General features: G+C 45.8%; 1 protein-coding gene across 9 annotated transcripts in view; it reads left to right on the top strand.

The window, feature by feature from the left end:
• The window catches only part of CSGALNACT1 (chondroitin sulfate N-acetylgalactosaminyltransferase 1), a 337144-nt gene extending 333662 nt beyond the window's left edge, over positions 1 to 3482 (top strand). For all 9 annotated transcript variants that reach the window (XM_036838642.1, XM_036838641.1, XM_036838644.1 and 6 more), the window contains one exon: positions 1596 to 3482. In XM_036838642.1, coding sequence (XP_036694537.1) covers positions 1596 to 1885 — 290 coding nt within the window. In that variant the 3' untranslated portion in view covers positions 1886 to 3482. The remainder of the gene's footprint in view (positions 1 to 1595) is intronic.
• The last annotated feature ends 10032 nt before the right edge of the window (positions 3483 to 13514 follow it).

Genomic DNA, 13514 nt, shown 5'->3' with positions numbered 1-13514 from the left:
GAGTACAGGACCCTCGAAGAGATCACCAAGTTAGAAAGATTAAAAACCCAAACGTCTTGACGTCAAGTCCTGTTAGAAGCAGCAGGACGTGGGGGACGTGGGTCTCTGAGTGGTGGGTTTGCTCAGGTTGCCAGCAACTCACCACGGGTGCTCCTTGATTTCTTTAAGAAGTCGTCCTAAATGATTATGTGCAAATCTAATTTCCAAAAGTGACGTATTTTTAAAATGTTCTGAAGGAAATTTCCGTTTTGAGAAACTCTGGTTTCCTTGCTCTGTGTACAAGCAATGGTGATTTTGAGATGACGTACGTTTACCAGTTTTGGAGTTATAACACACTGGGTTTTCCTAACGATAGAGCATAGCTGTCACCGACAAGCGTGGGGGTGGTGGGCGGGAAGGCGGCTCCTGCTCAGAGCCTCTGGGTCACATCTGGACCCCCGTCGCTCTTTGCCATCCTGTGCGTATTTGCAGGTGTCTCACTTGTACGCCTTCTATTTAGTAAGTAGTAATGATACCGGTGATGAGAAATCCATCACAGCCAACCAAGCACTGCCCCTCACCCTACTGCCTCATCTGGTTACGGCACCTGCTGCATTTCAGGGTAAAGAAACTGAACTTAAGAGAGGGAAAGTGGCCGCCGGTATGATAACCAAGACTCGAATTCAGGCCGTGACTCAGGATCTTCCTGTCCCGCGTCCGGGGGCCGCACGGCAGCCGTGCTCACCGCCAGGGGTGCAGGCTGGGTTCCCCACTTCCCCCTCCAGTGGAGGTCTCTGTCGGAGCAGCGTGGCCTGGGGACTGCAGGGAATCGGGGGCTGCGTGACAAAGACACTGAGTCACTTCTCCACAAAAGGTCCAAGAAATCTCCTCAGTGAGAAGGGAATGGTGATGACAGAGAGGCCAGTGCTTCTTGGTTCTGTCTGGGACGCCGTGGCTTGAAGTGAAGAGAAGAAGTGAGGCTGTCTCAGTTTTCAAAGGTGACCCTTCCTCACTGTGTGAAGGAGTCACTATAACGTGAAACGAGATTCTCTGAGTCAAACTTCAGAACTGTGAGGCCAGTCCCTTTAAAATGACTCCTTTCACCAGCCTGTGGAGGACACACAGCTTCGGGGACCCCCTTTAGTCGATAGGAGGAACAGTGCTTTAGTGGGACGTGAATTTTTCACACCGCAGGGCCCCGGTCTGTCCTCTGCAGTGGCAGGAGGAGGCCACATTCAAAGAATCCCACGAGGTTTCGTTCAGAGGTTTTGGTTGGGACGTTGGGACGCTGCGGCAGCCCTTGGTCTAAGGCTGGGGTATCGCTGACCCCAGAGCTGTTATAACTGCAGCCAGCCACGCGGCCGGGGGCTCCTGGGAGCAGGCGAGGCTGGGGTGCTGCGTGCAGTCACGCTGTCTCGGAGCTGGAGCCGCTGCCGACGAGGCCCTCTGTGTCTGGGGTGTCTGAGCTCTCTGACCCCGTTGGACGCTCATCACGCTCATCACTCGGCAGGGCGGGGAGACCTCCCCAAGATGCTCCTGCTTTCCACGCAGCGCTCTGTGCTGGCGCGGATCAGGGGGCCCCGGCAGCGTGTTCAGCAGTGTGTTCTCTCCCACAGGTGGGTTCGACCTGGACATCAAAGGCTGGGGCGGCGAGGACGTGCACCTTTACCGCAAGTACCTGCACAGCAACCTCATTGTGGTGCGGACGCCCGTGCGGGGCCTCTTCCACCTGTGGCACGAGAAGCGCTGCGTGGACGAGCTGACGCCCGAGCAGTACAAGATGTGCATGCAGTCCAAGGCCATGAACGAGGCGTCCCACGGGCAGCTGGGGATGCTGGTCTTCAGGCACGAGATAGAGGCCCACCTCCGCAAACAGAAACAGGAGACAGGGAGCCAAAACACATGAGCTCCCAGGGGCCCCTGTGGGGAGACGGTTTATTTTTTTCCTTTTGCAATTACCAAATGAATGGCTGCAACAAGGAAAAGATTGCCCTGAAGGGCAAGAAAAGAATTTGACTGATGAAAAGAATTTGATTAGTAAAGCAGGCGAGGGGAGAGCCTCCTGTTTCCCTCTGCCTGTTCAGCTTCTGCAACAGGAACCAAAACCCCTCAGCCTGGCCTGCAGAAACAGCCGAAACGCACCCGTCCGGTGTCTGACAAAGGCTGCCTGATTGTGAGATCGTGAGCCTAATGGTGTGTTTACAGCAAAGCAAGGGCTGTTTGTTTTCTGTGCTTACTGAAATATTCATGAACGAAGACAAGTTTTGTAAAAAGTTCATTAGAATGGAAGGCCAGCACATCCCTCCCCATATGAGTGATTATCAGCGGGGCTCTAGTGTCTGGGATGCTGAAATGTCAGGAGGCCAGTGAGGAGAGACCGTGTGAAATTCAAAGATACACTCATCGTGATCTTTGTGACTATATCAAGCAAAACCAAATGGACTAAAAACTAAAAAAAAAAAATCCATAGCTATTGTATCATCTCCACCCAAGATTAACTAAAAATAACCTGCTCATCCATCTTTTTGGTTGTAGTTTTAACAATCTCTGTTAATTTTATTTAAAATGCACTTTTTTGGCTTATGAGTTATATTCTGCTTATTTAATTACCAGTTCGCAAGCCTTACTAAGAGAGCATAAGTTAGCTACCTTTTTACATTTTTTTGAGAAGATACTTTTAGCTGCATTATGAGAACTTTTCAGTTCAGAGCATCGGATTGTTACCCACATCCGAGGACGTGGCAGTCGCTGACCCTGCGGGCACTGGACGGCAGATGGTCATCGTAGGGAAGGCGTGGCCTGGGGCTGCTGGCCGAACGAGACGCACGGATACTTTATCTGAAGAGTATTTCCGGAGAGGAGCAACTGAACACTGGAGGGAAAGGAAAGTGTACTTTTTACCTTAACAGAAAAGGAAACATTCAGACTGGTGATAGAAGTCAGAAAACACATTTTCTCCTCAGGGGAACTGGGGACAACTTTCTTACCTGTTTAAATAAACCAAAGCAGACTGTGTGAACCAAACATTCTCTTTTCCAAGCAGGGTGCTGTTCCTGGCTTCTGGCTTCCACGAGAAGAAACGCAGGAAAATGTCTTTTGTGAAAGGTCACTCCATCTGCCAGCATCCAGCGGGACGGATGATTGTGCTGTGTGTTCACCCACCCCAGCCAAGGGGCAGTAACTAATTATTTTTTAAATTAAGCTGTTCTACCCAGTCAACCAAGATGCTTCTGAAAATCGCCTTTTATTATAGTTTCCAACTATTTAAAAAAAAATAAACGCAGTTAACATTGAGTGGTTTCTACATTCATGTGAAAATTATTTATTAGCCAGCATCAGATGCATGAGCTAATTATCTCTCTGGGTCCTTGCCTTCTGTTTGCCGACAGTCGACTCATTGTTTAAAAGCTTCAGGAACATTCAAGCTGTTGGTGTGTTAAAAAAAAAAAAAAAAAAATGCTTTGTATTGATTTGTACTGGTAGTTCATAAAATTTAATTAAAACCCAGGACATGAATGGAAGGTGGCATTGGACAACTAATAAAATGTGATTTGTGGGTACGACTTCTTCTTGGATTAAGAACACCACATCTTTAGTTTTTGGAGAACGGTTTTCTGTGTGTGTAGACCAGGGTTCCCTGGCTGTGGCCTTACAGCGTTTCAGGCTAGATATTCCCTGCTGGGGGCTGTCCTGTGCCCCCAGCATCCCTGGCCTCTCCCCCCTCGAAGCCAAGAGCATCTCTCACCCAGGGGGACATCTAAACTGGCTCCTGTCACCGCCAGGTGTCCCCTGGGGGGAACTGGTCTAGAGGGAGGAGAGAACCGTAGTGAAGAACCTGGCAGTTAATACAGTCCGCTCGTCCTTTTTGATTAGGAGACGTTGAGGAATGGTTACCAGGAGCCCTTTTGGCTGTACGTGCGTTTCGTACTTCCACACACGGGGCTGGGGGAGGAGGCTCCGGGCACCTGTCTGTCTCTCCACTGGGTCTTGGGCTTGGTGGGGCCAACCTTGACCGCTCCTGCCGTCTTCCTCTGGGTTGGGAGGTTGCTGTCCCAGCAAGGCCAGCAGCGGGAGCGAATGTCTGACTGTGGAATGAGGTCTCGGGGTCCCGGGATGGGAGCTCCAGGCTGCACTGTGGGGGGACCTGCCATTTGTGCAGGTTTAAATTGCATATCATGGGTGCCTGAGGCAGGGGTTAAAAATGGGATTTTAAAGGATGCTGAGGGTGGCTGAAGAGACAACAGCGTAGTGTCAAACTATCCCTCTTTTCAAAGCTTAGGTAGGTAAACGGTTTTACCAAGAGGCAGGAGCCCTCGCAGAGCACATGCAGGAGGGGTCTGTCTCAGCTTGGTCTGTAACACATACCACAGACAGGGCGGCTTCATCAACCGACGCCGATTTTCCCAGGTTCTGGAGTCTGAAAAGTCCAAGGTCAAAGCACCGCAGATCAGATGTCTGGTGAGGACCCCCTCTTGCTGTTGTCCTCACATGGCTGAGAGCAGACAGAGGGCTAGCTTTCCTTCGTATTCTTAAAAGGACACTAATCCCATCGTGGGGGCTCCACCCTCATGACCTAGTACCTCTCAAAGGCCCCACGTCCAAATACCATCTCATTAGGGCTTCAACTTAAGAACCTTATGGGGGCACAAATATTCATTCCCTAGCAGGACCTGTCCCGTCCCCTGCCCAAGATACTTATTTATAACGGAAGGGTTGCTGATGCCCCACTGGAGCATTATAATCAGGGACTTGGCATTTAACCTTAGACAGCAAAGCACGGCAGTGATGAACGACATCTTCTAAAGGAGGAAGGATGCTACCAGGGAAGCACTGAGGCTGGGCTTGTCTGAGGTCCCTTCCAGCTCTGCATCCTCCATTGTTCTGACTGCATGTAAATCGCCCAGGAACTGGCCCCAGTCACCCCGCTGGAGCAGGGTCCCTAGTAGAACCTGGGGTCCTGCCCAGCAGCCATGCACCAACCAGCCTCGTGAGAGCCAGTTGCTGGCACTCCCTCCCGCTCCTCACTTGTAACCTAAAGACACGTTGGCAGCTTGCAGTGAGCCCCGGCGGGGGGATGGTCCTCCGCTGGCATCCGTGGGGGCTGCTTTTGTGCAAGTCTTTTATGTAGGATGTGTCGTATTTGCAGTTTCAGTTCAGCGTGGAAATTAGTATCAGGGTTTCCTCAGACACATGCTTGGGTTCAAATGCAGTTCTTTCACTTCTAGCCCATATGATCTTAAACCTGACACTCATCTCCACCCTTTTCCTCGTTCAGGTTCATGAATGCAATCACATTTATATCATACAACCGACCATGGAATTAGGACACGTCATGCACGTAGCAGGTATTCACATCCATTTGTTATTATCTGATACTAATTTTGCATTCACAACTGTGTCTGCTGTACTTCCCAGCGTGCCCCGCACCTTTTGGGTATAATCAGACAATGGGTCACACAGTAGAGATCATGAACCCATCATGCGTGCACCACTGTCATTTATTTCTGTCATTCTGAAAACAATTTCAGTCTATCCACAGAAGTGTTAGTAGGAGTGTAAAATATAATGAATAGTTCCTCCCTTAAATTCTGTGCTCAGTGATTTGGAGTTGGTGACCCCCTAGGCAGTTGAGAGGCATTAGAGGTTTTTGAAGTAAAAAGCATAGCCAGGCACCTTATATACAGAATGCCAACCTTCTAAGGCAGCTAATGTCATTACTTCCATTTTCCAGGTGCAGAAAACCAAGGCTCAGAAATGGTCAGGAACTTGCCCAGAGGCCTGGCCAGAAATTGGCATCATTTTGCCTCCCAGGACCAGCTCCAGAGGGCTTGATGGTCTCAGGGCAGGGGCAGGAGCTTTGGCCCGGGTGGAGTCCAGCACCTGTCCTCTTGTGCCTCGGGTTCCCACTGCCCCTCCAGCTCTGGGTCGTCACTGGCGGGTTGGAGGCCTCAGAAGCCAGCTCTCCAAGCAGGATCCCAAGGTGTTACATGTAAAGTCTACCTTAGGTTGGAGGGGAGGGCAGGTGGGAATTCTTGCTTTTTGGAAAGGATTTGACATTGTTTCTGAGGATTGCTGATCAGAGAGAATGCCCTTGGGTGGGCCCTTGGAAGGGTGGGTGTGTTTTACTCCCAACACCCATCAAATAGCTGGCAGCTTTGTGTGGTCCCTATTCTGATGAGCTTTGTATCTGAATTCAAAGCTGTTTCTCTTGGCAGAACTCAGGGCTTTGCTGTTGATGCTGCCAAAAACTATGGGGCCTGTGCCAGTTGGTTGGGGGATTTGGGTGGTGGTTTTTTTCAACACAGAGAGAAAATGTTCTCTTCAGTCAGCAGAGGTGCCCTTCCAACATCTCTGCATCACTGATCCTCTGACACACCCTCTGGAGTAGCCAGCCCAGTGCGCCTCGCTGTGTCTGCCTTGTCCACTCTTCCAAGGGGCGGGGTGGGGAGACGAAGTGACACTGTGCTGCCTCAGGCTGTCTTGGCCTCCATCATCATGCAGAGGTTCAGAGAGGGCCAGGCCACCTTCATGGCCTCTGCCCAAGACTCACCTGGTGGCTGGCTGTGCAGATGGTCTGCCTTCTACACACAGGCAGTACCTGGGGTGGCGGGTGGGGACGCTGGGTGAACTGTACTTATTCTTCATCTACTTGAGGGTCAGACATGTTAGCTTGAATCAAGGTGAGTACAGCACCACTGGCAACTCCCTACCTCAGTCATCAATCCCCCAGCTTGTAACCCCACCACGAAAACCACCTCCAACTCCAGGGTTTACAAATCTACAACAATTAACATCACCTCTTTGGCTGGGATGTCAAACCTCATTTGAAAAGGGTAAGAAAAATAAATGAAAATTAAAGACAGATCCCACAAAACATGTCTTGATAAATTTAAGAGGATTGAGATCATATCAAAGATCTTTTCTGACCACGAAAGTATGAAACTAGAAATTAATTACATGAAGAAAACTGGAAAATCACAAATATGTGGAGATTAAGCAACATACTACTGAATAACCAATGGGCCAAAGGAGAAATTTTAAAAATACCTTGAGACAAAAACGGAGACGTAATATACTAAAATCTATGGGATGCAGCAAAGGCAGTTCAAAGAAGGAAGTTCAAAGTGATAAATGTCCACCTCAAGAAACAAGAAAAGCCTCAAATAAAAAACCTAACTTTACACCTCAAGGGACTAGAAAAAGAATGAAGTTTAAGGTTAGTAGAAGGAAGGAAATGACAAAGATCAGAATGGAAACAAATGAAATTGAGACAAAAAAGATAATAGAAAAGATCAATCACATTAAGAGCTGGTTTATGGAAAAGATAAACAAAATGGACCAAGCAGTAACTAGCCTCACCAGGAAAAAGAGAGGACTCAGATAAAATCAGAAATGAAAGAGAAATTACAACTAATACATCAAAAATACAAAGGATCACAAGAGACTACTGTGAACAATTATGTGCCAACAAACTGCACAACCTAGAAGAAATGGATAAATTCCTAAAACATATAACCTACCAAAACTGATTCATGATGAAATACAACATTTGAACAGAATGATTAACGAAGAGATTGAATCAGTAATCAAAAACCTCCCAACAAACAAAAGTCCAGGACCAGATGGATTCACTGGTGAATTCTACCAAACATTCAAAGAAGAATGAATACCAATCCTTCTCAAACTCGTTCAAAATATAGAAAAGAGGGGCACTCTTCCAAACACATTTTACAAGGCCAGCATTACCCTGATACCAAAACGGGACAAAGATGCCACAAAAAAAAAAAAAAAAAAAAGAAAGAAAAGAAAATTACAGGCCAATATGCCTGATGAACATAGATGCAAAAATCCTCAACAAAATATTAGTAAATCAAAATCAGCGGTACATTAAAAGGATCATACAACTGTGACCAAATGGAATTTATTCCAGGGATGCAGGGATGGTTCAATACCTGCAAATCATTCAAAGTGATACACCATATTAACAAAATGAAGGATAAAAATCATATAATCATTTCAATAGATGCAGAAGAAACATTTGACAAAATTCAACATCCATTTATGATAAAAACTATCAGCAAAGTGGATATAGAGGGAATGTACCTCAACATAATAAAGGCTATATATGACAAGCCCACAGTTAATATCATACTCAATGATGAAAAGCTGAAAGCATTTCCACTAAGATTAGGAAAAAGACAAGGATGCCCACTTTTGCCACTTTTATGCAGCATAGTATTGGAATTCTTAAAGCAGTAAGGCAAGGAAAAGAAACAAAAGGCACCCAAATTGGAAAGGAAGAAGTAAAACTGTCATTATTTTCAGATGACATGGTACTATATATAAACCCTGGATATTCCACCAAAAAAACTGTTAGAACTAATGAATGAATTTCGTAAAGTTGCAGGATACGAAATTAACATAGAGAAATCAGTTGCATTTTATACACTAATAACAAACTATCAGAGAATTTAAGAAAACAATCCCATTTACAATTGCATCCAAAAGAGTAAAACACTTACGAATAAATGTAACCATGGAGGTGAAACACCTGTATATTGAAAACTATAAGACATTAATGAAAGAAATTGAAGAAGACGTAAATAAATGGAAATATATTCTGTGTTCATGGATTGAAGAAGTACTGTTGTTACAATGTCCATACTACCCAAAGCAATCTACAGATTCAATTCAATCGCTAGCAAAATCCCAGTGGTAATTTTCAAAGAAATAGAACAAACAATCCAAACATTTTTATAGACCCATAAAAGACCCCAAATAGCCAAAGCAATCTGGAAAAAGAGGAACAAAGCTGGAGGCATCATGCTCCCTGATTTCAAACTGTATTACAAAGCTAAGATAGTATGGTATTGGCATAAAAACAGAAACTTAGATCAATGGAACAGAATAGAAAGCCCAGAAATAAACCTATGCATATATGGTCAATTGATTTACAACAACAGAATCATGAATATACAATGGGGAAAGAATAGACTCTTTAATAAATGAAGTTGCGAAAATTGGACAGCCACGTGCAAAAGAATTAAACTGGATTACTCTCCAGCACTGTACACAAAAATTAACTCAAAATGGATAAAAGACTTGAACTTAAGGCCTGAAACCTTAAAACTTCTACAAGAAAACACAGGTTGTAAGCTTCTTGACATTGGTCTTCGCAATGATTTTTTAATTCTGACAGCAAAAGCAACAAAAGCAAAAAGGAACAAATGGGAGTATATCCGACTAAAAAGCTTTTGCACAGCAAAGAAAACCATAAACAAAATGAAAAAGCAACCTACTGAATGGGAGGAAATAATTGCAAGTCATATATTCTGATAAGGGGCTAATACCAAAATATGTAAAGAATTCCTACAACTCAATAACAAAACAAAACAATCTTATTTTTAAATAGGTGGTAGATCCGAATAGGTATTTTTCCAAAGAAGGTTTACAAATGGCCAAGAGGCATATGAAAAAATGGTTAACATCATTAATTATCAGGGAAATGCAAATCAAAGCCACAATGAGATACCACCTGTTAGAATGGCTTTTATAAAAAAAGTGTAGAAATAGTAAGTGTTGGCAAGGATGTGGAGAAAAGGGAATCCTTGTGCACTGTTGGTGGGAATGTAAATTGGTGGAAAACAGTATGGAGGTTCCTCAAAAAATAAAAAATAGAACTACTATATGATCCAGTAGTTCTACTTCTGGGTATTTATCTGAAGAAAATGAAAACACAAAATTGAAAAGATATATGTACCCACACATTCATCACAGCATTATTTACAATAGCCAAGATAAGGAAACAACCTAAGTGTCCACTGATGGTTAAAGAAGATGTGGTAAATATACACAGTGGAACATTATTCAGCCATGAAAAAGAATGAAATCTTGCCATTTGCAACATGAATGGACCTTGAGGGCATTATGCTAAGTGAAATAAGTCAGAGAAAGACAAATACCATATGATCTCACTTATATGTGGAATCTGAAAGAAAAACCAAACAACAACCCAAGCTCATAGATATGAAGAAAAGATTGGTGGCAGGGGGTGGAGGGGAGGAGAAATGGATGAACTGTTTTAGTTTTTGGGGGGGGATGGGTATAAAAAAATTAAACAAAACAAGCGTTAGAGCCTGCATATGCCTGTACTTTCCCCCAGTCAGGACAAACAGAATAGATAAAAGAGAAAAAAGCTCACACCCACAGTGTGTGGGCTGCCAGGAATGTAGGGAGTGGCCTGGTTAAGAAGCCTCTCCAGAGCTCGGCCACACCACCAAGAGCACCTTCCAAAGGTGGGGCGCTCGCTGTGTTGTGGGGTGTTGAGGCCCAGTGCGATGGATGGTTACCAGGTCTGGACTCAGGTGGTGGGAAGACTCATGAAGGAACATCCTTTCAGTGGAAGAAAAGTAAAAGCTGATTTAGACTGACAAGGGTGTTGGGCCTTGCCCCCTCCCTGGCCATCTGGCTTAGCACCAGCGCTGCCTGACCTCTTCGCAGACAAGGCAGAGTTAACTCCCAAGCGATCTGGGTTTGTAATAAGTCTTCTGGTCAAAAAGAGAGGCAAATACTTGCGGATTCGTGACCAGGAATGCCAAGGCAGCTGAATCTGTTGTATCTCAATGGCAGTTGATATCTCAATGGCCAGCTTTGGGGTGAAGACTGATGACTGCTAACTTGGGTGATGTCAAAATCAGACGTTAGAGAATGCCCTTTCCGTACCATTTCCAATCCAAACTAAGTGAGCCATTTCTCTGCAAGTCGACTGGCTGATATATTGCGTGATTCATCATCAGGTCCCTTACTCTATAAAAGTTTCCCTTTCCCCCTAAATTCATCCCAGAAACTCTAGCAAAGGGGCCATTAGGATACACAGCCCATTGGTTATATGAGCTGAGCTGATAAAGGGGGAGATGGATGCTGGGCTCAGGACTCACAGGAATAACTGCTATTTGTGGAGAACTTTGTATGTTCCAGGCACTTCACATATTTCTTTTCTAAACCTCGGAACCCAAAGGATGACTTTAGAACTCCTGTTTCAGAGATGAAGCTGAAGCTCATACAGCTTAGCTTTTTTTTTTTTTTCTTTTAAGATTCCACACAGCTGGTTAATGAAGTAGCCAGGATCCAAACCCAAACCTGCTGGGCTTTCCCTCTACTATACCAAGCTACCTCATTACCAAATAATGCGTTTTTACCACACAATAAAAAGAGGAATCTTTTTTTTATCTTTTAAGCCTCCTGGTGGCTTTCAGTCTGGGGCAGTAGTAGGACGTCTAAAGATCCCTGAACAGGAAGGTAAAGAGGCAGAGCCAGTACTTCTGGAAACAGAAGTACTAACGTCCACACTGCAGGCTGTACGAGCAGAATTAACACTGCAGAGAATGTAGCTGTGAGTGGAAAAGAAAGAGTGAACAGTTCTCCTAAAATACAAGGAAGAGGATGGAGAGAGGAAAACGATAAGGAGATTACAACAATGGAAGGCAAAGGAGGAAAATCTAAGTAAGATGTATCGTGATAAATGGAATATTTCCTGCCATATCAGTAAACAAAGGATGCCACAGTCACCAATGATTGCAGCCCTGCAACGAGAGCCGGTGAGCCCGGAGGAAACTCAGGGCTGAAAAGAATACCTGCCATCCAGCAGCCAACAGACTGCAGCCACTCCCTACAGAGAGCCCCGAGGAAACTCAGGATGTGAAAACAGAGGATACTGGCCCCAGATAGTTCAAGTGCATATCAAAGGAATGATTTCAGTGAGCCCAGACTCTTGCATCTTCCCATACATAGAAAAGCGCTAAATTCTTTAACTTGAGGTATCTTGTTTTCTTTAATTAACAATAATCCTTTGACGGTCCTGACTACCTGCCCTTCGTTGCAAAACTCCTATAAGTCCCGGCTCCCCCCTCGCCTCCTTGGAGCAGTTTTTCAGAGTTATCTGAAAAGCCATGTCCTGGGCTGCAGTTCTTATTTTGCCCCAAATAAAACTTAACTCGCAACTCTCACGTTGTGTATTTTTTTAAGTCAAAAATAGTTACTCCGGAGGACGGGAACACATAATTCAAATTGAAGTATTATTTAAAGACATAAATGTAGGAAACTTATGTTCTAAAACAGAAACCTGTGCAATGCAGTCTGGAACATGTTCTTGACAAAATGAAAGCAAAGAGGCCCCATGAAAACACATCCAAGCATCCCCTACAAATCACTTCTGTGTCTTCTCTGTGCACCAAATGCAGGAGTCCCAGGGTATATATATGTGAGGACATAACCAATGTTTGGATGCGTGTGCGTGAAGAAAGCCGCCCCTGCAGAGCTGGCAATTGCAAAAACATAGACCATAATTTTAAAAAATTAATTTATTTATTATTGGCTGCACTGGTCTAGTTACAGTGAGCGGGGGCTACTCTTCATTGCGGTGCGTGGGCTTCTCATTGCGGTGGCTTCTCTTGTTGTGGAGCACGGGCTCTAGGCGTGCAGGCTTCAGTAGTTGTGGCTCATGGGCGCTAGCGTGCAGGATCAGTAGTTGTGGCACACGGGCTTAGCTGCTCCGCCGCATGTGGGATCTTCCCAGACCAGGACTCGATCCCGTGTCCCCTTTATTGGCAGGTGGATTCTTAACCACTGCGCCACCAGGGAAGTCCTGACCTTAATTTTTTTAACCTAAAATCAGACCTCATGTCACATTAGCCATGACCTTACGCTAAACGGATGGTCAATTCCAAAGCATTAGCTCAGAGAGGCAATTTCTGGTGCGAATGCCCCTGAGATACCTCAAGTGATCTGCCCGTGCCCCGGGTTCACTTTTTCTCTGGCTGTCCCTGTGTCTTCCTCTTCCTGGTGTGAGGTTTGAGCCAACTGACGCTTCTGCTTGTCGCTCAGCCTGCTGGTGACGCCAGAGTACAGAGTGACTCTCTGGTGCACCCCCCTGTGCCGTGATGGGGGTTTGGTGGGGGTGTGAGGTCCTGGCAGTGGGGAGGGGCAGCGGAGGGTCCGGGGCGACTGTAGGAGACCCGCAATCTCCCTGGGGGAGAGAAGAGTCACTGCGGTCAGGGAGCGGTATTCAGCACAGCCCCACGGAGGTGGGCGGGTTGCAGCGCCCGGGGCGGGGGGGCATCCCAGACCAGGAAAGCTCGGCAGGCAGGTCTGGGTGCTGGCCTTATCGAGGCCACAGGAGGGCGAGACTGGGCCAGAGGCTGGACGTCCTCACCTTCAGCCTTAACCAGGCTCAGACCCTGAGACACTGAGTCTAATTGCAGAGCTGGGATGAGAATTCAGGCCTCCCCAACCCCATTTAGCGGTAAGCAGTTTCTGAGTTATGTAAACCACTCTCCCTCGGAATGTCAAGTGCCACTCTTGGCCATCATATCAGCAAACACTGGACAGTTTCCTCCTCTGAATATCAATAGCCAACAGGGTAAAACAGTAGAGAACTCAAGTCTGCCCCTCCTGGTAATATTAGGTTAATTCAGTCTGGTCACCTGTTTTCTAAGTCTTCCTCCAATAGGGTGTCACTCTGTAGTTATATCCAGATA

The sequence above is a fragment of the Balaenoptera musculus genome, chromosome 21, assembly GCF_009873245.2.
Source record: "Balaenoptera musculus isolate JJ_BM4_2016_0621 chromosome 21, mBalMus1.pri.v3, whole genome shotgun sequence".
Taxonomy (NCBI): domain Eukaryota; kingdom Metazoa; phylum Chordata; class Mammalia; order Artiodactyla; family Balaenopteridae; genus Balaenoptera; species Balaenoptera musculus.
The sequence above is the reverse complement of the archived record's forward strand: the minus strand, read 5'-3'. Positions and strand labels throughout refer to the sequence as shown.